The sequence below is a fragment of the Astyanax mexicanus genome, chromosome 1 (assembly GCF_023375975.1).
Source record: "Astyanax mexicanus isolate ESR-SI-001 chromosome 1, AstMex3_surface, whole genome shotgun sequence".
NCBI classification, from domain to species: Eukaryota; Metazoa; Chordata; class Actinopteri; order Characiformes; family Acestrorhamphidae; genus Astyanax; species Astyanax mexicanus.
The window spans coordinates 7163738-7189842 of NC_064408.1; the positions used below are offsets into that span (position 1 = coordinate 7163738).

General features: G+C 41.0%; 1 protein-coding gene across 1 annotated transcript in view; it reads right to left on the reverse strand.

Annotated features, from left to right (window-relative positions):
• The window catches only part of LOC103040342 (pappalysin-1), a 236254-nt gene that overhangs the window by 187172 nt on the left and 22977 nt on the right, over window positions 1-26105 (reverse strand). The window contains exons 2-3 of the mRNA XM_049465816.1: window positions 24102-24394; window positions 21239-22008 (exon numbers count right to left, since the gene is read on the reverse strand). Coding sequence (XP_049321773.1) covers window positions 21239-22008; window positions 24102-24394 — 1063 coding nt within the window. The remainder of the gene's footprint in view (window positions 1-21238; window positions 22009-24101; window positions 24395-26105) is intronic.

A 26105-nucleotide genomic window follows, 5' to 3' on the forward strand; every position in this document is an offset into this window, starting at 1 on the left:
TTAAAAATTAGTTCCTGTAAATAACTATAATTTTAGTAACATGTTCAACAGCAACTGTTAGCTTTGAATGAATGAATGAAGTTCAACTTATCTAGCACCTTTTTAGAAACCCAAGGACGCTTTACAATTTACACATTTTACACACAAGCACATTACACATTAACACTCATAAATTTAGAGTATTTAATTTACCAGATTAATTTAGAGTATTCCATTTTTCTGGGCAATTTAGAGTATCCAATTTACCAGGTCAATTTAGAGTATTTAATTTACCAGATTAATTTAGAGTATTCCATTTACCAGATCAATTTAGAGTATCCAATTTACCAGATCAATTTAGAGTATTCCAATTTACCAGATTAATTTAGAGTATTCCAATTTACCAGATTAATTTAGAGTATTCCATTTACCAGATCAATTTAGAGTATCCAATTTACCAGATCAATTTAGAGTATTCCATTTACCAGATCAATTTAGAGTATCCAATTTACCAGATCAATTTAGAGTATTCCATTTACCAGATCAATTTAGAGTATCCAATTTACCAGATCAATTTAGAGTATCCAATTTACCAGATCAATTTAGAGTATTTAATTTACCAGATCAATTTAGAGTATTCAATTTACCAGATCCCACGCAGACACTGGAAGAACATGGAAACTCCATCCAGATAGGGACTTGAACCCAAGACCCCCAGTGCTGGGAGGCGAACGTGCTAACCACTAAGCCACCGTGCTGCCCCAAAGGCTAACTTTGCCTAACCAAAGATTCCACTTTTAGTCATATGTTCCACTGTTGACCTTAGAAGATCCAAAAGCATGTGAGATTGTGTACTGTGTCCTCGCTCCAGCAGGCAGTAGAAAGATCTGACAAACCATATCCAATGATCTGCATAACATTCGCCCGAACATTTTATCTTCATATTTGACATATTTGAAAGCTGTGCAGTATCCCTCTCTGTGCCGAATCCAGTACCTGAGCACAGTATCAACTTCCAGACCACACAAAGTAAGACCACTCACTGAAACGTTTGCCGTGGAATGAAACTGTGTTTGGACATGCTTACTATTCAAAGACTCGCAGAAATTGCGTTTTCATAAGTCTGCAGATCAAAAGATGAGCGCGGACAGCGGAGCCAAACCAGAGCTTTACAAGTGCCTACAAAACCCACTCACACAACAAAACAGATTATGTTGCAGCGCTAGTGCCAGGGACAAACACAATTACATATTGTAACATGCTTTTTTTTTCTATTTGAAGAGCAATGCATTGCATTTGCGAAAACTTTTCTGTCTATTTTCCCTGTAATTAACTCTTTATGCAGCAGTCTTGTGAGATTAAGCTGCATTAATTAAAACTGGCATTCTATAGCAAATGACAAGTAAATACAACTCAAAATCAAACCCTGTCCAAACATATAATCATGCTGGAAACCATGTGATTTGTCTTAAGGACACAAGGACAAATCACAGTTAGAGAACGGCCTTGGAACAAGAGATCCTGTTATTTTGTGCCAATACTCCGGTTGCCGATTATAATATGGGAATGGGGCATAGCCACTTCTTCCGATAGCCCGGTTACAGAGTTTAATATGGGAATTAGCCTAAACCGCATGTTTCCAATTCTCAGGTTGGCAAGTATAATATGGGAATCAGCCCAAATCACTTGTGCCAATACCTTGGTTGCCAAGTATAATATGGAAATCGGTCAAAGCCGTATATACGAATTTTCAGATGCAGAGTATGATATGGGAATTGGTCCCAGACACTAGTGCCATCATCCCAGTTGCTAGTATAATATAGGAATTGGCCTGTGCTGGTTGCAGAGTACAATACAAGAATTGTCCTGAACCGATTTCGGCAAGTCTCCGGATGCTAAGTATAGTATGAAAATTGGCCCGAGCTGTATGTACCAACACCTCAGTTCCTGAGTATAATATGGACATCAGCACAAGTCACGTTTGCCAACACTCCAGGTGCTGAGTATAATATGTGACTTGGCCAGAGCCACTTGTGTCAATACCTTGATTTTCAATAGCCACATGTGCCAATTCTCAGGTTGCCAAGAATAATATGGGAATCGGCAGACCAAATCACTTGTGCCAATACCCTGGGCCATTTTTGCCATTTTGAGTGCTATAACCTCTTGAGACTCAGCGTCTTCAAAGGGGGGCTGGTGTTGCATTACTCGAGTCCGATCTCGGTCTCGAGACCAAAAACGAGCGGTCTTGGTCTCATCTTGTCTTGAAATCAACCTTGTTTAGAATCGGTTTGTCTCAGTCTCGGGGTGAGGTGGACTTGAAGACCGTGGATGAGACCAGCCCAGTCCAAGTCCACTTTGTCCTCTGAGGTGAAGTTCATTAGAAACTGAACCTTTTTTCTACAATATATGACTTGGCCAGAGCCATTTGTGCCAATACCCCAATTGCCAATAGCCGCATGTGCCAATTCTCAGGTTGCCGAGTATAATATGACAATCGGCCTGAGACGCATGTGCCAACACCTCGGTCACTTTTGCCAAAGCAGTGGTTGCAGAGTATAATTATCCTGTTTTGGCAACTCTCCAGTTGCCGAGTATAATATGGCAATCAGCCCAAGCCGCTTTTACCAATATAGAAATTGGTCTCCTCTGTTTGTGCCAATACCCCGATTGCCGAGTATGATATGGAAACTGGCCTGGATTGCTTGTGCCCAATACACTGTTTGCATACTGTACCTCATACATCAGCTGAGCTCAAGCCAATTCCTCATGCTATCTGAGCCATGCGTTTTACTTACTGCCACCATAAAGCAACACCATTTAAACAAGTGAAATTAGGCATACCAGTGCAACTCTTTTATTAGTCCCTCTTATGAGGCGTACCCCTGCACCGCAGAGGAGTGCTTTTCCAGAGCGTGTGCCCTTGGGTCGGGAACCCTCTCCGTGAGCTCATACATTACAGCCAAACATTTGCTTTGAGCCTAAACACGTTCACTTAAACCAAAACCTGCTGCTGCCTTTGAGGTGGTCATGTCAGGGGGGAGGGAAACGGCATGTCTTAGAGATGAAAACCTTCTCGTGAGTGACGCGCTGACAAACAAGGCCGGAACGGTCGAGTCCCTGGCTGCGCTCCGGCAATCGAACGACTGGCAACCCATCAAACTGTGTCACGTTAAAAGAAGACGAAGAAAAAAGGGGGAAAAGATCAACCGCACATGGCGAATGTGAGCGACGGCTTACCGCGAGCGATCAAAACAGATGATATGTTTGCGAAAGCTGACAGTAACAAGTGCTCCCAGACAGCTAGTCTAAATGGAGACCACACACGGGGATGACACACTGCAGCTGTGGAAGAGCGGGCGAACGCTAACAGCAGGCATGTTTGATTGCACTAGCGCCTCCTGCTACGTTTGTTAACCTGCGATTTCAACACTGATCCCTAAAAGCACCCAAAGAAGGCACGACCTGGTACCTTCCAGCCTGTTTCAAAGCCACGCTAAGTTTATTTACAATCCATCTTCCCTAGCCAAGGCCATGTGAGGTATTTAGTTTTAAGGTATGCGCTCATACGTTGAGGGAGTGTGACAGCAGCTTAGCAAATCAGCTGCTAAGATCTTAAAGCTACGGTTCCACAAAAAAAATCTAATTTACACAATTTCCCTCCTCTGTGTAGAGTAGTCAATCAACCCAGACATGTTTGGTGTGGGAATGAGGGAGAATTTCACTCCTATAGTCAGGAGAGTTTACAGTGTGTGACGTGTCAAGGCTAATAATGTTATTTAAGGTGAAAACGAGACCAGACTGTGGTGATCTGATCACGAAAACCACTAACTTTCCAACCATAAAGAATTAAAAACTAAATACATTATAGTTTAATGTTCAACATGATCCCAGACAAAGCTTGTCTCAGACTGCCTTCATTGAGTTTACAGCACAGAATCAAAGCAGATTCCCCAACATCGTACTCCAACCAGTCAACCATAATAAATTTAAGACTAAGTACATTATTATAGTCTGATGTTAAACATGATCCCAGACCAAGCTTGTTTCAGACCGCCTTCATTGAGTTTAAAGCAGCTCGTCCCTCTATTGTACTGCAATCAATCAACCATAAGGAATTTAAGACTAAGTACTTTATAGTTTATTGAACATGATCCCAGACCAAGCTTGTCTCAGACTGCCTTCATTGAGTTTACAGCAGGACATAATCAAAGCAGATTCCCCAACATTGTACTGCAACCAGTCAATCATACTGTATTTAAGACTAAGTACATTATTATTGTCTGATGTTGAACAAGATCCCAGACCAAGCTTGTCTCAAACCGCCTTCATTGAGTTTACAGCACAGAATCAACGCAGATCGCACCCCCATCATATTGCAATCAGTCAACCATAATAAATTTAAGTCTAAGTACATTATTATAGTCTGATGTTGAACATGGTTCCAGACCAAGCTTGTCTCAGACCACTTTTATTGAGTTTAAAGTACAAAATCAAAGCAGATGCCCTCCATTGTACTGTAGCCAGCGAACCATAAGGAATTAAATATTAAGTACATTATAGTCTGATGTTGGACATGGTCCCAGACCAAGCTTGTCTCAGACCACCTTCATTGAGTTTACAGCACAGAATCAAAGCAGATCGCCCCACATCGTACTGCAACCAGTCAACCATAATAAATTTAAGACTAAGTACATTATTATAGTCTGATGTTGAACATGATTCCAGACCAAGCTTGTCTCAGACCACCTTCATTGAGTTTACAGCAGGACAAAATCAAAGCAGATTCCCCAACATCGTACTGCAACCAGTCAACCATAATAAATTTAAGACTAAGTACATTATTATAGTCTGATGTTGAACATGATTCCAGACCAAGCTTGTCTCAGACCACCTTCATCGATTTTACAGCACAGAATCAAAACAGATCGCCCCACAATGTACTGCAACCAGTCAACCATAAGGAATTATGATACCATTGAGAGCCCAGCTTACTTATTTGGTAGAACAGTCCCTTTCCCCAAGAGCAAGTTTGTCTCAGACTGCCTTCATTGAGTTTACAGCACAGTTATTATTTAACAATTATTTAAATAGTACAGTGTGCTTAGCTTAGTACCACTGGCTAAGGTCAGAACTAATACAGTATTAGCATTAGTCTGTAGTTTTAGTACGCTGATATTTTATTGCATTACTCAAACATTTTCCATAGAATGCCTTACAAATTCAATTTCAGTTTAACTAAATAGCCAAATTCCAGCTTGCTAAACAAAGTTTACAGTTCAGCACTAAAGTTTGAAAGCTAATGTTGCTAATGACTGGTTTAGCATTGTGTGAACTACAAAAATTAAATTCTTATCCACTATTATCCACTAAAATGTTGTTAAAAAGATCTTAAGTCTCAGCTGACTAAATGAAGAATAAGACTTGAGATTTTGGCAAAACCATTGGTTTTAAGAAGAAAGCCCTGGCTAAGTGTTGGCTAACACTGGTTTAGCCATGCTACATTGAAAAAGACAGCCTGGGTTGTGCTGTAGTTTGTCTCAGACTGCCTTCATTGAGTTTACAGCACATAAGCAAAGCAGATGCTTCAATTTTGAGAGATTTGCCGTACAAATTCCAATGTAAAGTTAACTAAATTGCCATATCCCAGCTTGCTAACCAAAGTTTAGGGTTTAGCACTAAACCTTTAAGGCTAATGTTGCTAATGACTGGTTTAGCATTGTGTAAACTACAAAAACTAAATTATTATCTACTATTATCCACTAAAATGTTGTTTAAAAGGTCTTAAGCCTTAGTCTCAGCTGACTAAATCAGGAATTAGAGCCTATATTTTGGCTAAACCATTGGTTTGAGGAAGAAAGCCCTGGCTAAGTGTTGGCTAACACTGGTTTAGCCATGCTACATTAAAAAAGACAGCCTGGGTTGTGCTGTAGTTTGTCTCAGACTGCCTTTATTGAGTTTACAGCACAGAAACAAAGCAGATGCTGCATTTTTGAGAGATTTGTCTCACAAATTCTAATGTAAAGTTAACTAAATTGCTAAATCTCAGCTTGTTAACCAAAGTTTACAGTATTGCACTAAAGCTTCAAGGCTAACGTTGCTAATGACTTGTTTAGCATTGAGTAAACTACAAAAACTAAATTATTATCTACTATTATCCACTAAAATGTTGTTTAAAAGGTCTTAAGCCTTAGTCTCAGCTGACTAAATGAAGATTAAGAGTTTTGATTTTGGCTAAACCATTGGTTTTAAGAAGAAAGCCCTTGCTAAGTGTTGGCTAACACTGGTTTAGCTATGCTACATTGAAATACACAGCCTGGGTTGAGCTGCATTTTGTCTCAGACTGCCTTTATTGAGTTTACAGCACAGAAACAAAGCAGATGCTTAAATTTTGAGAGATTTGCCTTACAGATTCCAATTTTAAGTTAACTAAATTGCCATATCCCAGCTTGCTTACCAAAGTTTAGGGTTTAGCACTGAAGCTACAAGGCTAATGTTGCTAATGACTTGTTTAGCATTGGGTAAATCACAAAACTGAATTATTATTCACTGTAAAATGTTGTTAAAAAGGTCTAAAGTCTCAGTCTTAGCTGACTAAATGAAGAATAAGAGGCTTGGTGTTGGCTAAACCATTGGTTTGAGGAAGAAAGCCCTGGTTAAGTGTTGGCTAACACTGATTTAGCTATGCTACATTGATATACACAGCCTGGGTTGTGCTGTAGTTTGACTGGAGCTTTTTATCGCTTCTCCAAACTTCCTTTAACCACCTGTTTAGCCATCAATCTATCTCCGCCACTCAGCATAGCCATCTCGCATCAAATGGCACGCCATAAACTCTTCATAAATAATATGAAAAAATGATATTAAAGCACTGCTCTGTCCAGACCTTCACATACTTCTTTATTGATGGAGAGAGAACAAGGTTCAGACACACTGGATGAGCCCGCTGAGGTAAAACAGAAGCGTGTCCAAGGCAGGCTCTGGCCCAAATCCAAGAGATGATATAAGTTCTCTCACCGTAATAACGGCAGGAATGTCATGATTTCCTTGAAAATGTTTCTGCAGGGCTTCTGTGGGTGTGGGAGGGATGGGCTCAGGGCTTACTGATGGGGGAAAGTACATTTGTCATAGATGGAGAAGAACCCCTGGACGACTGGAGGTCAAACTGGAGGTCAAACTCACTTCTTATCACTTCTTATTGAATTGAATTGAATTGAATTCTTATCTAAGATTTATTAGATTATGATCCCTGGAATTGATACAAATAAGCAGACCCACTGCAAAAAAAAAAAAAAAAAACGAAACCATGTGGGTTTACAATGCTTGCGGGTACTGGTTTCAGATGCAGATCGGTCCAGGTGGCCACTCACGGTTGAACTCTTGTGTAGAGTAGACCTAAAGCATGTCCCCATATTGGTGGACACCTCTTGTAATAAATGCAGTAAGGTGCTTGAAGAACCTGTTGGCACCAGGTATGAGCTAGAAAGGTATAAAGCCCAAGATCAGGACATTTCAAGTTTAAGTCGAGGATAAGATCAGGACATTTTGAGTTGAAGTAAAGAAAAGATTAAAACATTTTGGGTTGAAGTCCAAAACCAGGAAGAGGACATTTCGAGTTGAAGTCAAGAATAAGATTAGGACATTTCGAGTTGAAGTCAAGAACAAGATTAAGACATTTCGAGTTAAAGTCAAGAACAAGATTAAGACATTTCGAGTTGAAGTCAAGAACAAGATTAAGACATTTCGAGTTGAAGTCAAGAACAAGATTAAGACATTTTGAGTTGAAGTTAAGAACAAGATTAGGACATTTCAAGTTAAGTCAAGAACAAGATTAAGACATTTTGAGTTGAAGTTAAGAACAAGATTAGGACATTTCGAGTTGAAGTCAAGAACAAGATTAAGACATTTCGAGTTGAAGTCAAGAACAAGATTAAGACATTTCGAGTTGAAGTTAAGAACAAGATTAAGACATTTCGAGTTGAAGTTAAGAACAAGATTAAAACATTTCGAGTTGAAGTTAAGAACAAGATTAGGACATTTCGAGTTGAAGTGAAGAACAAGATTAGGACATTTCGAGTTAAGTCAAGAACAAGATTAGGACATTTCGAGTTGAAGTCATAAGATTAAGACATTTCGAGTTGAAGTCAAGAATAAGATTAAGACATTTCAAGTTGAAGTTAAGAACAAGATTAAGACATTTCAAGTTGAAGTTAAGAACAAGATTAAGACATTTTAAGTTGAAGTTAAGAGCAAGATTAAGACATTTCAAGTTAAAGTCAAGAATATGATTAGGACATTTTAAAGTGAAGTCAAGAAAAGATTAGGACATTTTTAGTTGAAGTCCAAAACCAAGATTAAGTTGTTTCGAGTTGAAGTCAAGAACAAGATTAGGATATTTTGAGTTGAAGTCCAAAACCAAGACTAAAACATTTCGAGTTGAAGTCAAGACCAAGATTAGAACATTTTAAATTGAAGTCAAGAACAAGATTACGACATTTCGAGTTGAAGTCAAGAAGAAGATTAAGACATTTCCAGTTGAAGTTAAGAACAAGATTACGACATTTCGAGTTGAAGTCAAGAACAAGATTAAGACATTTCGAGTTGAAGTCAAAAACAAGATTAAAACATTTTGAGTTGAAGGTAAGAACAAGATTAGGACATTTCGAGTTATAGTCAAGAACAAGATCAAAACATATTGAGTCGGAGTCAAGACTATAATCAGGATATTTTGAGTTGAAATCAAGACCAAGATCAGGAGAACATTCTTGGACTTTGTCAAGACAAAGATCTAAAGAATTTGCATTAAAAAAGTTTTTTTTTTCTATAGAACTTGTCAATCTGTACTACTCAAGTAGAACCCTAATAAGACCAACTTGATGAGCAGATTAACAAGTTAAATCAGTTGGCTTCCAGTCCATTTTTTTTTTGGAGTCACAATCTACTGGACTCTACGATCACAACATTTCAAGTTGGAGTCAAGACAAAGATCAGGACATTTTGAGTCAGGGTCAAGACCACAATCAGGACATTTCGAGTCAGAGCCAAGATCAGGACATTTTGAACCAGAGTCAAGACCAAGACTTGAAATATCCTGATCTTGGTCTTGACTGTGACTCGAAATGTCCTGATCTTGGTCTTGACTCTGACTCGAAGTGTCCTGATTGTGGTCTTGACTTGGACTCGAGTCAGAGTCAAGACTACTAGGTGTGTATGTGTGTGTGTGTGTGTGTGTGGCTGAGGCCTCCGTGCAAGCTGCTCCAGAGACAGGTGCTTTTACGAGGGTCTTGCGGCTTTAAAGTGACGTGCTAAGAGGCCGTTTTACGCCAGAGCACTTTTAAGGCAAAGCCATTAATGTCCGTTAGCTTTACGGGCTGCGGGGCTTAAGGCTCAGCCGACTGTAAAGCACCCGGGGCGAGCGCCCACGTCGGGAGACCCCTGCTCGCAGCCTGGGAAACCCCATTCATCCATTACCGTGACACGCTTACACGAGGAGAGCCGTGAACGTGATGACAGGGCGAGCGCTGGGGGTGTTATCACCCTTCACCTATGACTAATCTCCTGGAACAAAGCCACGGCAGACATTTTTCTCACCACCCATAAATAAGATGGCCAGTGGCCAGGGAGGAATCGATGCACACGTGTAGCCAGTCAAAGCTCCCGTCCTCCAGGGCAAAGCATGGACTATGAGGAAATGTTAGCGCAATGCTAACAGTATTGGAACACCTGCTCCTCCACCAGCATGTTTCTTCTGGAATCAAAGGCATGAAAAAATAGTAAAAGTGTCTCTACTGTCCTAAGTAGTGAGATAAGACCATTATACTGTCCTATATTAAAGTGAGGTCAGTATGTTGGATGATCAACACCCTAACTCATCCCCAAATCCCCAATTCTTTCCAGAAGAAATCCCAAAAAGTCAAGAACAAGATCCGGACATTTCAGGTCAGAGTAAAGACCAAGATCAGGAGATTTTGAGTTATAGTCAAGATCAAGATCAGGGAATTTTGAGTTTTAGTCAAGACCAAGTTTAGGACATATTGAGTTATAGTCAAGACCAAGATCAGGGAATTTTGAGTCCAAGTCAAGACCAAAATCAGGGAAGTTTAGGAAATTTTAAATCAGAGTAAAGATCAAGATTGGGACATTTAGAGTCCAAGTGAAGACCAAGATCAAGACATTTTGAGTCCAAGTGAAGTCAAGACCAAGATTAGAACTTTCTAAGTCAGGGTCAAAAGCAAGATCAGGACATTTCAAACTGGAGTTAAATCCAAGATCAGGACATTTCAAACTGGAGTTAAATCCAAGATCAGGACATTTCGAGTCCAAGTCAAGACCAAGATCAGGACTTTTTGAGTCAGGGTAAAGAACAAGATTTGGATATTTCAAGTTGGAGTTAAATCCAAGATCAGCACATTTCAAGTCATAGTCAAGACCAAGATCAGGACTTTTATGAGTTAGGGTAAAGACCAAGATCAAGACATTTCGAGTTATGGTCAAGACCAAGATCAGGAATTTTGATTCCAAGTCGAGATCAAGATCCATATAAGAACTTTTCAAGTTCTAGTAAAGATCAAGATCAAGACATTTCGAGTTAAAGTCAAGACCAAGATCAGGAGATTGAGTTATAGTCAAGACCAAAATCAAGGAATTTTGAGTTATAGTCAAGACCACACTTTGAGTTTGATCCAAGACCAAAATCAAGACATTTTAAGTCAGAGTAAAGACCAAGATTTGGATATTTCAAGTTGTAGTTAAATCCAAAATCAGCACATTTCAAATCATAGTCAAGACCAAGATCAGGACATTTCAAATCAGAGTCAAGACCAAGATCATGATATTTAGAGTCTGAGTCAAGATCAAGACATTTTAAGTCATAGTAAAAATAAAGATTGGGACATTTTGAGTCCAAGTCAAGACCAATATCTAGACTTCTTAAATCAGATACAAAACCAAGATCAGTGAATTTCCATTGACTTGGATTTGGTCTTGACCACAATCAAGATACTGTATTTCAAGCTGGAGTTAAACCCAAGATCTGGACATTTCGAACCAGAGTGAAGACCATAATTAAGGCATTTCAAACTGGAGTTAAATTCAAGATCAGGACATTCAGGTGCCCCAATTAATTTGGTATTTTAGGGATTTCATTTTCCAGAAGAACTTGGCTCACTTGCCACACTGCCAAAATACCAACTGGTCTTATGTAATATTCACATCTTTTAAGACACTGATTGTTGGGTTTTCATTGGCTGTAAATTGTATTAGTCATCATCATCAATAAAAGAAATAAACACTTAAAATAGATCCCTCTATGTTTAGTACATCTATATAATATATGGGTTTCACACTTTAACCTAAATTACTGAAATAAATAAAGTAACTTTTCAATGATATTCTAATTAAAATTCAAAGTGTACTGTATCTGTCATAAGTGGACACCTTTCTTCTTTCTTCTTCGTTACAGTTAAACCTTAGACGCCATAGCCATAGGAGAAAACAAGACAGTGAACAGTTGAACAGTAGCACTACTGTATCTGTTTCATTTTATACTCAAAATACTGTACTGTACTATAATTTACTATAATTAATGACCCTCTCTTACAGGCGACAAGCAACAAGCAACAGCTTGTCCCAAAAACACATAAATCTCTGTATTTTATTATCTTTCCAGCAGCATGTGTCAGGGCCAGACAGGAAGGAGACTGGTGCAGATACAATAAAATAACTTTTATTAAAGTTATAGAGTAAACAGGGGTAGTCAACAGAAACAGGGTCAATACCAAAAATGCACAGTGTAGAGAAACCATACCATAAACGGAGGACAGTCCAGAGTTCATACACGGAAAGGCAGTATCACAGGTTAGGCAAAAATCCAAAGTACAATAAACAGTCCAGGTCATACACGGTAATCCAACACAAGGGAGCAGGCAAAAATCAAAGTCGGTAGAAAACAAAAACAGGATCATACACGGAAAATAGCAAGGGCAAGAGAAACGCTTTGTATTGTAGGATTTACCAAACAGATACTCGGCGAGGTGTGAGTGTGAGCATGGTCCTTAAATACTCTGAGTAATCAGTACTCGGGGCTTCCTGGTGGCGTCATGTGACGTGACATGTGATCGGGAGTGTGTGTTGTGTCATGGAGTGGTGCGTTCTGGGTATTGTAGTTGTTACTGTGAGAATCGCAGATAGAGCTGGATGTGGGAGACACAGACGTGCTTTCAGCACCAGACATGACAGTACCCTCCCCCTGAGGGACCGGAGCGGAGGCAGAACGGGGCCGACCCCGGCGACGACCACCCGGAGGACAGGGAGTACCGGCGGGAGGTGCAGGTGTCGGAGCGGAGGTGCCAGACAGACGGGGCTCACCAGAGCGAGAAACCCGACGAGTTGGAGCAGAGGAGGTCGGAGGACGCTTGGGACGTCCACGGGGCCTAGGAGCAGGCTTACCAGGAAAACGAGCATGAAACTCCACGAGCAAGGCAGGGTCCAGCACGTCTTTGGCAGCCACCCAACAACGCTCCTCCGGACCATACCCCTCCCAATCGATAAGGTATTGGAGTACACCCCCACGTCTGCGTGAATCCAGCACCTCCCGGACAGAATACGTGGACGACCCCTCCCCCTCCACAGCCGCGGGTGGAACATCAGCCGGTGCAGCGTCAGCGAGCGGACCCGGGACCATAGGCTTGAGGAGAGATACATGGAAAGAATTATTAACACGATACTGAGGGGGTAACTCCACCTTGTAAGTAACTTCATTAATACGTGACAAAATCTTAAGAGGACCAATAAACTTAGGCAGGAGCTTTCTACAACTACCCTCAAACCTAAAGTCCCGGGTAGAGAGCCACACCCGATCTCCTGGTTGGTAGTCTGGGTTGTCACCACGGTGCTTGTCAGCACGCTCCTTGTACACGCGCAGTACCTCAGAGACTTTACGATGCGTGTCTTCCCACACCTGCTCACTGCGCTTCATCCATTCATCCACAGCCGGCACATCAGTGGACACCGCTGTCCAAGGAGCTAGAGGAGGCTGAAAACCCAGAACACACTGAAAGGGGGTGAGGCCAGAGGTAGTGTTAACTAGGGAGTTTTGTGCTATTTCAGCCCAGACGAGGTATTGTGACCAATCAGTGGGATGTTTGAAGCAGTATGTGCGGAGGAATTTCCCGAGTTCCTGATTAACCCTCTCACATTGACCGTTACATGTAGGGTGGAACCCAGAAGTGAGACTGACATGTACACCGAGATGTTCAAAAAATGCCTTCCACACACGAGAAGTAAATTGAGGACCACGGTCAGACAAAATATCTTCGGGGATACCAAAGTGTCTAAATACATGCATATAAATAGCTTGAGCAGTTTGGAAGGCAGTAGGCAGAGCTGGGAATGGAATAAATTTAACCCCTCTAGAGAAACGATCAACAATAGTGAGAACTGTAGTATAACCCTCAGATACAGGCAGATCAGTAACAAAATCAACCGCTATATGCGACCAAGGTCTCTCAGGTACAGGGAGAGGTAGTAGCTTACCGGCTGGAAGGGTTTTAGGCGTTTTACATTGCGCACAGACAGAGCAGGAGGTAACGAAAGAGTGAACATCAGCACGCATAGAATCCCACCAGTAACGGGCAGAGAGTAATTGTAACGTGCGTGTGACACCAGGATGACCAGAGGTTAAAGCGGAATGAGCCCAGGTGATGAGCCTGTCTCGAAACTGAACGGGTACGAACGTTTTACCCTGAGGACAGTCCTCAGAATTGGGCTGATTAGCGTTACTTTGGCGAATCTGATCGTCTAACTCCCATTGAATGGTTGCGATCTGAACAGAGGGAGGAAGAATGCGTTCAGCCTCCTGGGGCTGGGATGCGCTGTCCACAGTGCTGTAAACCCTGGACAGCGCATCAGCTTTAGTATTACGGTTTCCCGGACGGAACGAGATCGAGAAGTTAAATCTAGAGAAAAAAAGAGACCAACGTGCTTGTCTCGGATTAAGTCGTTTTGCCGTGCGGAGGTATTCCAAATTCTTGTGATCAGTATACACAGTGAACGGATGAACGGACCCCTCCAGCCAGTGACGCCATTCTTCTAGAGCTAATTTCACAGCAAGAAGTTCCCTATCCCCTATCCCATAGTTACGCTCCGCAGGGGAAAGCTTGCGTGAGAAGAAGGCTACAGGAAACAATTTGGGTGGCGACCCACTACGCTGAGAGAGAACCGCGCCAACACCCGATTCGGAAGCGTCCACTTCCACTACGAAGGGAAACTCGGGATTAGGGTGCCTAAGTACAGGGGCTGAAGTGAACGCAGCTTTCAGCTCACTGAAAGCGCGATCTGCTTCGGTTGACCACTTCAGGATTTTAGCAGCCCCCTTAGTGAGAGCAGTCAGGGGCGCAGCAATGGAGCTAAAGTTACGGATGAACCGCCTATAAAAATTAGCGAAGCCAAGGAATCGCTGGAGTTCTTTAATGGTCTGGGGCACTGGCCAATTAGTAACGGCAGTTACTTTCTCATCGTCCATAAGGACACCGGAGGAACTGATAACGTAGCCGAGAAATGTGACCCTTTGAGTGTGGAACTCACATTTCTCGGCTTTGGCAAACAGACTATGTTCTCTCAGGCGTTGGAGAACTTGGCGGACATGCTGAATGTGTGTGGGGAGATCTGGTGAATAGATAAGGATATCGTCTATAAAAAGGACAACAGAGTGATTAATGAGATCGCGAAATATGTCATTCATAAACGACTGGAATATAGCTGGGGCGTTAGCGAGACCGTAGCTCATGACCAGGTATTCATAGTGGCCGTTGGTGGTGGAAAACGCCGTTTTCCATTCGTCACCTTCCCTGATGCGAATGAGATTATAAGCGCTACGGAGATCGAGTTTGGTGAAGTACACGGCATTACGTAACTGTTCGAGAGCTGCTGGGATTAACGGGAGCGGGTAAGCGAACTTTTTAGTAATGTCGTTTAAGCCTCTGTAATCTATGCAGGGTCTCAAACCCCCATCCTTCTTCTTCACGAAGAAGAAACCTGAACCAACTGGGGATTTGGATGGGCGAATGAAACCCTGCGCAAGAGCTTCACTAACATACTCTTCCATAGCCTTCTCCTCATCACGAGACAATGGGTACACACGAGCTTTGGGCAGTACAGAACCCTCTATTAAATCAATAGAGCAATCATAGGGGCGATGCGGAGGTAACTCAGTAGCTTTAGCTTTACTAAACACATCAGAAAAATCATAGTACTCGGAGGGAATATCAGGGGTATCTACAGAATTAGGGCTTTCGACAGAAGTAGATTGCAAAGAGAGTGAAATTAAAGATAAACAGTTCTCACGACAGAAAGGAGACCAGGCAGTGATGTCTCCCAGGCTCCATGAAATGACGGGGTCGTGTGTCTTTAGCCATGGCGCTCCCAAAACCAGTGGATGTTCTGTGCGTGGGAGCACATAGAGAGAGAGCTGTTCCACATGTAGAGCGCTGGCTTGAAGGGTGAGAGGAAGAGTCTGCAGGGTCACAGGTTTGGAGCGTACAGTCTCTCCATCGATGGCATGGATGGAGATCGACTTGGAGAGAACTTTCGTGGGTATGGCGTGCTCCTCCACCAAATCCAGGCTGATAAAGTTCCCCTCCGACCCAGAATCTACAAGCGCTGAGACACAAAAAACATCCGTTGGAGTGGTAATAATAACAGGCAACACGAAACATTTTTCTTTAAGTTTAGAAACAGGGGTACATACCACGTTAGCGCGTGGAGTACTCTCCACGCGCTGTCCCAGAGCAGACGCTTGAGCAGAATAGGGCCGGAGTTCACAGTTAGCCCTTAGATGATCTGGACCACCACAATAGAGGCACAGGTGAAGGCGTATGCGACGCTGCCTCTCAGCGACGGATAGTCTGGATCGTGTGATGTCCATGGGCTCAGGGCTGGGTGCAGGCGCAAATTCCGGAACTGGATTCCCGGACTGGAGTAGTGCAGGGCGAACCGCAGGAGTGTGGCTAACAGCTTTGGGCTTACGGGAAAGGAGCTGATCCAGACGGATAGACAGAGCGATCAGCTGATCCAGGGTGAGTGAGTCGTCCTTGCATGCAAGTTCTCTTTGAATCTCAGGGTTAAGTCCGTGTCGAAACATGGAGATGAGAGCAGGGTCGTTCCAACCGCTGCTAGCAGCTAACGTACGGAACTCCAGAGCAAAGGCTGCCACAGATAGTTTACCTTGCTTCAAGGTAATCAGAAGCTCTCCACTAGATTGCCCATAGCGTGTATGATCAAAAACGCTGCGAAAAATAGACAAAAAAGTGTCGTAGCTGGATTCAGAAATGTTCTCCCAAATAGCTGTAGCCCAGTCCAAAGCCTTGCCAGACAGTCGAGAAATTATAAACCCGATTTTAGCTTTATCAGAAGCAGGAGGTGAGTTGCTAAAAAACACGGAGCACTGGAGCAGAAACCCATTACATTTCTCAGTGTTTCCGTCATAGACTTCGGGTTTACACACAGCGAAAAAGGGAGTAGTGGTTTTGTTAGGGCTGGCTACAGGACTAACCACTGGGCTAGGGTTCTGGGTGGACAAACCCCGGAGGTGACTCATAATCTCGGCTAGCTGCTGCTGTTGGTTAACATGGTGGCGTGCTAGCTCGTCAACAGCTTGGGTCACACCAGCGAGCGTTTGCTGGTGCTGACCTAAAAGCCGACCCTGGTTAGCCAAACCAGACTTAATAGACTCTGTATCCGCAGTCTCTGTCATTACGGCCGAGTATCTTGTCAGGGCCAGACAGGAAGGAGACTGGTGCAGATACAATAAAATAACTTTTATTAAAGTTATAGAGTAAACAGGGGTAGTCAACAGAAACAGGGTCAATACCAAAAATGCACAGTGTAGAGAAACCATACCATAAACGGAGGACAGTCCAGAGTTCATACACGGAAAGGCAGTATCACAGGTTAGGCAAAAATCCAAAGTACAATAAACAGTCCAGGTCATACACGGTAATCCAACACAAGGGAGCAGGCAAAAATCAAAGTCGGTAGAAAACAAAAACAGGATCATACACGGAAAATAGCAAGGGCAAGAGAAACGCTTTGTATTGTAGGATTTACCAAACAGATACTCGGCGAGGTGTGAGTGTGAGCATGGTCCTTAAATACTCTGAGTAATCAGTACTCGGGGCTTCCTGGTGGCGTCATGTGACGTGACATGTGATCGGGAGTGTGTGTTGTGTCATGGAGTGGTGCGTTCTGGGTATTGTAGTTGTTACTGTGAGAATCGCAGATAGAGCTGGATGTGGGAGACACAGACGTGCTTTCAGCACCAGACATGACAGCATGCTTCAAACTATCCGTTCACTCATAACAACATAATTGCTTGTTAAAAGTGAGGAAAGTGAGGAAAGTGAGGAAAATGGAACAAAACACGCAGCTTTAGAAACAAAACAAGGCAGGCATCATTTGTATTTTTCAATGGTCTACTGTTGACTTTGTACTGGATGAGAGCCTCCCGGTCCCGGCTTTTCTCCGAGCCAGATTCCTAAACAAGCAAACCGGTAACAGGCTGCGGGTCTGCGAAAATAAACCCCAGACCGGCCATTGTTTTCCCCCCATCGCATGTAGCGCGAAACGCCTGTCCAGAATTCCACAATTAAGGAGGAATGTCGACGAAGGTTCGCAGCGCTCCCTTCGGTTAGTCTCCCTGGACGTACGGTAATCAAACAAAAACAAGCAACCACTCAGGGAGCTCATCTCCCGCCCCAGCTTTCCCTCCGCCCCCCTCTCTTCTATGCCGCTCCCTCGCTCCGACTTCTTACCGAACCGCCTTTCATCCGTCAGCCGCAATATTTCAATCTAAAGCCAGGGCTTTGCCAGCAGCTGATTTCTGTAACTGGATCAGATGTCTGATGATAAATGGCCTCTTGATGATTGGAAAGGGAGAACGTCGGAGGGAAAACCACCTGCTTTTTTCTCCTCTTTTCCCCCCTCCGAGTCTGATGTCACCTAACAGCCCGCACACGGAGTCATTTGAAGTACTTCAGGAATGCGATTGGAGGCAACTCCGCGCACTGGAGGGGCTTCAAAAAGGGGCTAATCGAAAACATCGCCGCTCCCCTGAGAAACTCAATTAGGGGGAAGGCGAACGATTGCAGCGAGAGTATCACTGGATTTACTGGAATACGGTTCCCACCGACTTGGACGCTGTGAAAAAGCTCTGTGTGTTTTCGCTCGCCCTGTTTGTTCATCCTCGTATCTCCAGCCAAACTCCCAAACTTTCCAGTAATTTTTACAATTACATCCCATAACAAGCGCCCAACGCAGTGCCTGGAAGCTAATTTGAAATTCACTCAAGTATCTACAACTGGTTTCCAGTTTCCGTAGAGGTTCGGTTGAGACACTTACTTACTTACGAATCTTACGCACTATATAACACACACATTAATATATGTTCATAAGGCATTATACAGTTCATGAAGGCATAGTGCATTATAACCAGTCATCGCAATGCATTATAAGCTGTGTTTATAACGTGCAAATTACCTCAATACCAAGAAACTCAGTCACACAGTTATAAGCATAATAAACATGTAATAATCATGGCTATAATGGGTTATGCATTTTTATACATATTTACAGCCATGTTTAAAATGCCTTATGAATGCATTATAACATTATAAGAATTTTATAAATGTGATTATATTTGTAGAAAGTATGAATGTGTTTATATAGTTTAATAGAGATGACATTCATAGAAAGTATGACTGTGTTTATAGAGTGTAATTATTAGAGATTATATTTGTAGAAAGTGTTAATGTGTTCATAGAGTTTAATAGAGAGGACATTCATAGAAAGTATGCATGTGTTTTTAGAGTCTAATAGAGATGTGTTTTTAGGCTTTCTCTCTCACGCGACATTGCGTTCAGTAGCTCCTCCATTTCCACTCGCTGTTGTGTTTTTAACATGGATCTCCGTGGAAACTTGCGCCCAAAGTGTAATTACGGTGCGCGGCAGTGGACAAATAGCTATTTTATTAAACGTGAGGAGATGAAACTCAGAGATGTCAGTGTGGACGGGACTAAAATTACTGGAGGACCACGATTACAGGAGTTCAGCGCAGAAAATCAGTAGATATTTCAGCCTGTAATTTTCTCTGAGGACGTCTGAGAAAAAAACGTACATGGTCGTTCCGGACGGGAATAAAATCACAGAGGACCCCCCCATAAAATTACCCCCCAGGACCCCCTGAGAAACTAATGTCATAAAGATAGGGCTTTAGCAGCTTTATTAGACAGTGTTCTAAGCATGAAATGTAAGAACGGAGGTTTATCACTAAATGAAATAAAAAAATAGATCAGATAGAACATGAAACAATGTATCTTTATGAAATAGGTTCATACTGTCTGCGCTGAAATACAATTCAAAGTACTGTATATGTAAGAAACACTGCATTTTCCATAGTGTCCTTGTATTATTAGATTTTTTTTCCATTGGAGTGGAGTGTAGGAGGGAAGAAAAACGTCTAGGTTTGCTTTTTTGCAGCTGAAAGAAGCATATGGTTCTCTCTCTCTCTCTTTCTCTCTTTCTCTGAAGTGCAGGATGATTCATGGAGTTCAGAAACAGCCAGAGAAACTGTTGTACGGGAAAAGCGAGGGTACAACTATGTCCTACTTGGAATGCCATGGATAGCGATGGTTTCTCGTGTACAGCCTCCGCTCTGCCAAGTTGGCGCCATCAGCCTTGTCACAACATGTCTAAAAGGTACTCAGGGCAAAATTGAAAGATTATAGCGGCATATTACACGTAAAACCGCAAGTGCAATTCCCAGAGTTCAATTAGTTTCTGAACAGTGACGTCAATCATGTCCTAGATCTTTTTACGCCATTTCGCAAAGAAGGAGTTGTGCATGCCAGCGCATCCCTCAGCACGTCCAACACCAATACAGACTGAGATTCACAGCAAATTCTGCTGTTTTGGAGGTGAAATCAACTTGTTCTGGGTTGATGTTCTATGGCTGTGACCGAAATGGCTCCCTATTTACTAGTTAGGGCACTATTGAGTACGTCAGCCATTTTTCTTTGAGTGTCTGAATCGTAAGGGGGAATGATTTATAGTAAACATATCTGCTTATTAAGCAAGCTAAATGTGTCCCAGAATGCATTGCGGGTCTCGCTAATAATTAATTATTAAGTATTACTTTGATAAAATACATGGAGAAACAGCGTCAGGTTGATTTATTTATTTTATTTAATAGTTTATTTAACAGGGACAGTGTACATTAATTAACATTACTGTAAATGCACCAGAATTAGTCTAAAGGCTATGTTTCATCCGTTGTCCCTTTATTTATCATCTTAACAAATGCTTTACTTCTAATGTTAGTTCATGTAAAATAACTTACTAAGTGGTGAGCACCACATATTCAGAGGGGAGCATCACATACTAAGTGGTGAGCACCAGTTGCTAAGTCGTGAGCACCACTTACTAAGTGGTAAGCACCACATACTAAGTGGTGAGCACCAGTTGCTAAGTCGTGAGCACCACTTACTAAGTGGTAAGCACCACATACTATCTGGTGCTCACCACTTGTCTTGACTTCACAGACTGCTACGTTGTGCTGTGCACATGCTCTGCTATTCAGTTATCAAAATCATATTTACTTAGCTGCCATTTGTGATCTTATTTAGGCTGCTTTTACAAAAATCTAGCTAGCTAGCCTAATGCTAGCTAAGTTAGCTTAGCTTTAATGCTTTAATTGCTCTCTGTACAATATATGGTAGGCTTGGGTGAAAGTAGCTAAGCTACTTTCTAGCTAATGTTAGCTAAAACATTTCACACTGAAATAAAGTAGAAGACATAAGCTAACCTAGCTAACATTAGCTAAAACATTTCACACTGAAATATAGATAACATTAGCTAACTTAGCTAGTTATTCACAACATTACACTGTGGAACATATGCCTGTTTAAACTATAGCTTATAACTACCATTATCTGGTGCTCACCACTTAGTAAGTGGTGCTCACCACTTAGTATGTGGTACTCACCACTTTTTACATAAAAAATACACTACGTCCCTTCAGGGGCTCTGTATTAATGTATTACCTCATGTCTTATTCATTGTAACTAATGCATTAATTCATGTTAATGTAAAGTGTTACCGTGAAGGGATTCCTGAGTAATTAGGTTAGAACACAAGGTGCCATTTTGGACGTAAAATCCGTCCATCGGGTTTTAAAGGAGTTAAAATATCACTAAGAACAGCAACGTACCTTAAACTGGAGGCCGGGTTGATGCAGGTCTTGGTCACGTCGGTTACGTTGGGGTTGCAGCAGTCGTTGTTGTCGTATTCGTAGTTATCCCAGTTGCACTCGGGGTCACACACTCCGTTTTTCTGCTTGTGGTTCGGGCAGTGGGTCCGGGGCTTGCAGTATCCAGCGTCGAAGCCCGTCAGGGTGTGGTTGCACTCGGGGTCGCAGTCCTCGTCGCCCACCTTGCTGATGTCGCAGTTGGCCAGCACCAGCCGGCAGCGCAGCGAGGAGTTGCTGACGTTGTGGACCGTCAGCTCCCAGGTGATGTTGTACATGGCGAAGGCCTCGTTCAGGTGCTGGTGCTGCAGGTGGATCTGCTGGTCCGTGACCGTGGGTCTGCGGCGTTCGTCGTCGAAGACGTTGACCACCCGGTAGCGCACCGTCTTCGGACGCCGGAAGCTCCAGAAGCGGTTGTAGTTGTGGACCACCTCCACGTTATCGCATACAGTCTGACCGCAGGCTGGAGGCTCCAGGGTGGTGTCCAGGGAGCCCAGCCCAGCTCGGGGACCTTCATCCGGCTGCGGGAAACTGCCATCCTTCACCGGGAGCCACTTTCTTCCAGGATGTTCAAAACTCTCCCGGATGACCAGGTCGACTTGGTCCTGCGAGTCCTCGTAGCCGTGCATGTCTCGTACGACCTGACGCTGGGACAGGGCTTTCCTCCACAGAGTTACCCGCTCAACCGAGCCACGGTAGTTATTGCTCAAGGCATTTCCACCCAACATCAGCACCTTGGGATTCAGAGTAGATTTAGAATTCAGAAATTTAGAAAAGTAAAAAAAAATAGTAGATTAACCCCTTAACAAGCCATCATTTTTGTCAATTGTCTGCCTGACGTTACACTACTTAATCATAAGGATTTCTATTCAACCATTACATAAAAAGCTTTCATGTTTGATAAGAAACATCACGGAAAATCATAATTGTATTTGTAATTAAAAAATAAAAATTATATATTTAAGTAAATCTGTACTGTAAGCCCGGATAAATTTAATTTACTTTAAAATTTTAAGGAAACCGGTTGCCTTAAAAAACTTAGGTAATGGGTAATAAAAACTTAAAACATCAAGTTATTAGAACTAAATGGAAACTTGATTTAACTTTTTTTTTATTTTTGTTACACTGTAAGACCAGATAAGTTGAGTTTACTTAACTTTTTTAAGGCAGCCGGTTTACTGATTTTTTTTTTAAGTAATCGGTAATGAAAACTTGAGTTAGCATAACTTTAAACATCAATTTATTACAACTAAAGAGGAAGTTGATTTATTTGTAAGGTAGCCCAGGGGGGAATCACTACACACTGATGGTGATTGTGACAGAAGCCAATAGAAAAGATGTTGCCAATGGCAACAGACTAAACTCAGTTATTATAGTAAGTTGGTTCAACTCAAAGATCTCAGTTTGAATATATATGTGCTCATAAATGTTGAGTATTGTTTAGAAATATAATTTTATGCAAAACAGACTTAAATTATTTGAGTTCAAACAACGTATGGGTTTACAGTGTGCTAACATCAAAATATAATTAATAAAATAATAAATGTGTCTCTTTCCTGAACTTTATTTTAAAATCAATACTGAAAAATCCTAAAAAAAAACAAATCAAACACTTCCAAACCTTTAGTTTTGTTGCGTTTGTCTAGTTTTTACGTCTGTTTTCAAACCTGCAAAATTTGAGTTTGATTCCTGATTGATTGTTACTGATCTGAGCACTTAAAAGCGAAATGTAATACTTTTATGTTGTATTTACTGTAAATATAGCTTAAATACTTAAGTTGCTTCAAAATAGTACATTTAATAAGTATTTAAGTACATATTTTAAATTTTGAAATAAATATATACTTAAAAAATGCACTTTATACTTCCCTATAGAGAAAAAAGTAGATTAAAGTATACTAAAGCATTATTATGCTATAGTGCACTAAAGTGTTCTTATTATTTAAAGAGTGCTAAAATGGAACAACTTTTTATGTACTTATTTTACTTCTATAACTGTATAAAATTAGTACAAAAGTCTTACTTTTTAAAATTGTGCTAAGTGTACTTTACTGTACCAACTATACTTAAGTAACATTTAATTTATTTAAATTTATATTACATTTATTTGAGTACAGTATTACAACTGCATCACTATTTATTATACACCAGGTATATTAGAAATGTACTAAAAATGTATGTTAAATATATGTGATCTATTTTTTACATTAGAGTACAAATATATTTGCTTCTTGTTCCTGTCTTTTTTTGTAAGTAGCACACTTCTAGTATATTTTGTTGGGTATAAAAATATATTTTAATATAGTGTACTACAATTTTTAGCGTCTTACAAATTTACTTTTAATTTTATAAATGTAGTAATTTAATTTATTGTCTAAAAAGCTACAGGATACATTGTACTTTAAGTGAACTACTGTAACTGTAGCTGTTTTTATCACACTTTGCTGAAAATGTACAAAAGTATATTTTGGAAATAAGTATTTTAGAAGTATACTGAATTACATTAAGCTAAAAGAGTACTTTATAGTAGTCTATATATTATATATATATTTTTTTAAATATACTATATTGTGCTTTTTAAAAAATATGATCAAAGTTTACTTTCAAACATTTGATGAAAGCATATTATTAATGTACTTTTAATATATTAACTCTTAACAGTTTAAAACTAAAAAAGCAAAGTTTAAACACTAAACAAGTCTTGGCTGATAGACTATATCTCTGTTAAGTGACAAATTATCTACATTTGATCAAATTTAACCTGTAATTTTGGGAGAAATCAGCAGGAAATTCAAATCATTTCTAGGAAAAGAGGTGATGAACCTACCTTACACTTCTTAGTGAGCGCACAGAAGACATCTCCAGACTGTTCCCTGCTAACAGCAGTCTGAGCGCCGTTCACAAACAGCTTCATGTAGAGGCCATCGTACGTGATCGCCACGTGAGCCCAGTGCCCGGGGACATAATGGGCACTGGAGTGGATGGAGGTCACCTTATGAGCTCGGTCCGTCTTGAGGGAGAAGAAGAATCGCGGGTCACGGTTGCCATGTTCACTTACAGGCTTTATACCCAATATCCAGCCGCGGTCGCTCGAGGCGTAGAAACACTTATCGAAGAGGCCTGGGAGAGAGATAATAGAAGTGACAGTTAGTGTATGCTCTGGAAAAAAATTAAGAGAGCACTTCAGTTTCTGAATCAGTTTCTCTGATTTTGCTATTTATAGGTTTATGTTTGAGTAAAATGAACATTGTTGTTTTATTCTATAAACTACAGACAACATTTCTCCCAAATTCCAAATAAAAACATCGTCATTTAGAGCATTTATTTACAGAAAATGAGAAATGGCTGAAAAAAGCAGAGCTTTCAGACCTCAAAAAATGCAAAGAAAAAACAAGTTCATATTCATAATCAAGTTTTAAGAGTTCAGAAATCAATATTTGGTGGAATAACCCTGGTCTTGGCATGTTCTCTTCCACCAGTCTTGCACACTGCTTTTGGATAACTTTATTCCTGCACTCCTGGTGCAAAAATTCAAGCAGTTCAGTTTGGTTTGATGGCTTGTGATCATCCATCTTCCTCTTGATTATATTCCAGAGGTTTTCAGTTTGGTAAAATCAAAGAAACTCATCATACAGTGACTGAAGTTAGCTATGAATATATCTATTTCCAGGTGTAAAATTAATTTTGAAATACAGCTAATTATACGACTTGTACAGTGGGATGCACACTGTAAAAAAAAAATGAATGGGTCGTTAATAAACAAAGACAGCTTGGAGTCCAGAAGGACTACAAGACAGATTTCAAAAAGTTAATTTCCTCTTAAACAGGTGATCACTGACCTTCAGTTATGGTTACATGTGTTCTTTTGACTCTATAGTGACTCAAGTTAGCAATGAATGTGCCTAATGCCAGGTGTGATATTAATTTTGAAATGGCTAATGGCTAATTATACAGCTCAGTTGTATACGCATGAATAGGTTGTTTAATAAAGAATACAGCTTGGAGCCCAGAAGGACTACAAGACTGATTTCAAAGAGCAATTTTCCTCTTAAACAGGTAATCTCTGAGCTTCAGTTATGGTTACCCATGTACACTTGACTCTATAGTGACTCAAGTTAGCTATGAATGTGAACTTTGCAGCCCAGAAGGACTACAAGACGGATTTTAAACTGCTATGGTTACCTAACCTTAGTTGAGTAATCCGTTACCCTTACTAATTTGACAGTCAATATTCTCTTAAACAGGTAATTTTAAGCTTCAGTTATGGTTACCTTTGTTCGTTTGTCTCTATAGTGACTCAAGTTAGCTATGAATGTGCCTTATGCCAGGTGTGAGCTAGAGAGGTATAAATATGAATTTTGAAATATGGCTAATTATACAGCTTATTGGTATCCACACCGTAAAAAAAATGAATAGGTTGATAATAAACGAAGACAGTTTGGAACCTAGAAGGACTACAAGACGAAGATTTCAAAAAGCTAATTTTCTCCTAAGCAAAATGGCTAATGGTTAATTATACAGCTCAGGGGTATATACGCATGAATGGGTTGTTTAATAAAGAAGACAACTTGAAGCCCAGAAGGACTACAAGACGGATTTCAAAAAGCAAATTTTCTCTTAAACAGGTAATCATCTTCAGTTGTGGTTACATTTGTTCAAGTTAACTACGAATGTGCCTACTTCCAGGTGTGATATTAATTTTGAAATGGCTAATGGATTATTATGCAGCTCAGGGGTATAAGCATGAATAGGTTGTTTAATAAGGAAGACAGTTTGGAACCTAGAAGGACTACAAGACGGATTTTAAAAAGCTAATTTTCTCTTAAACAAA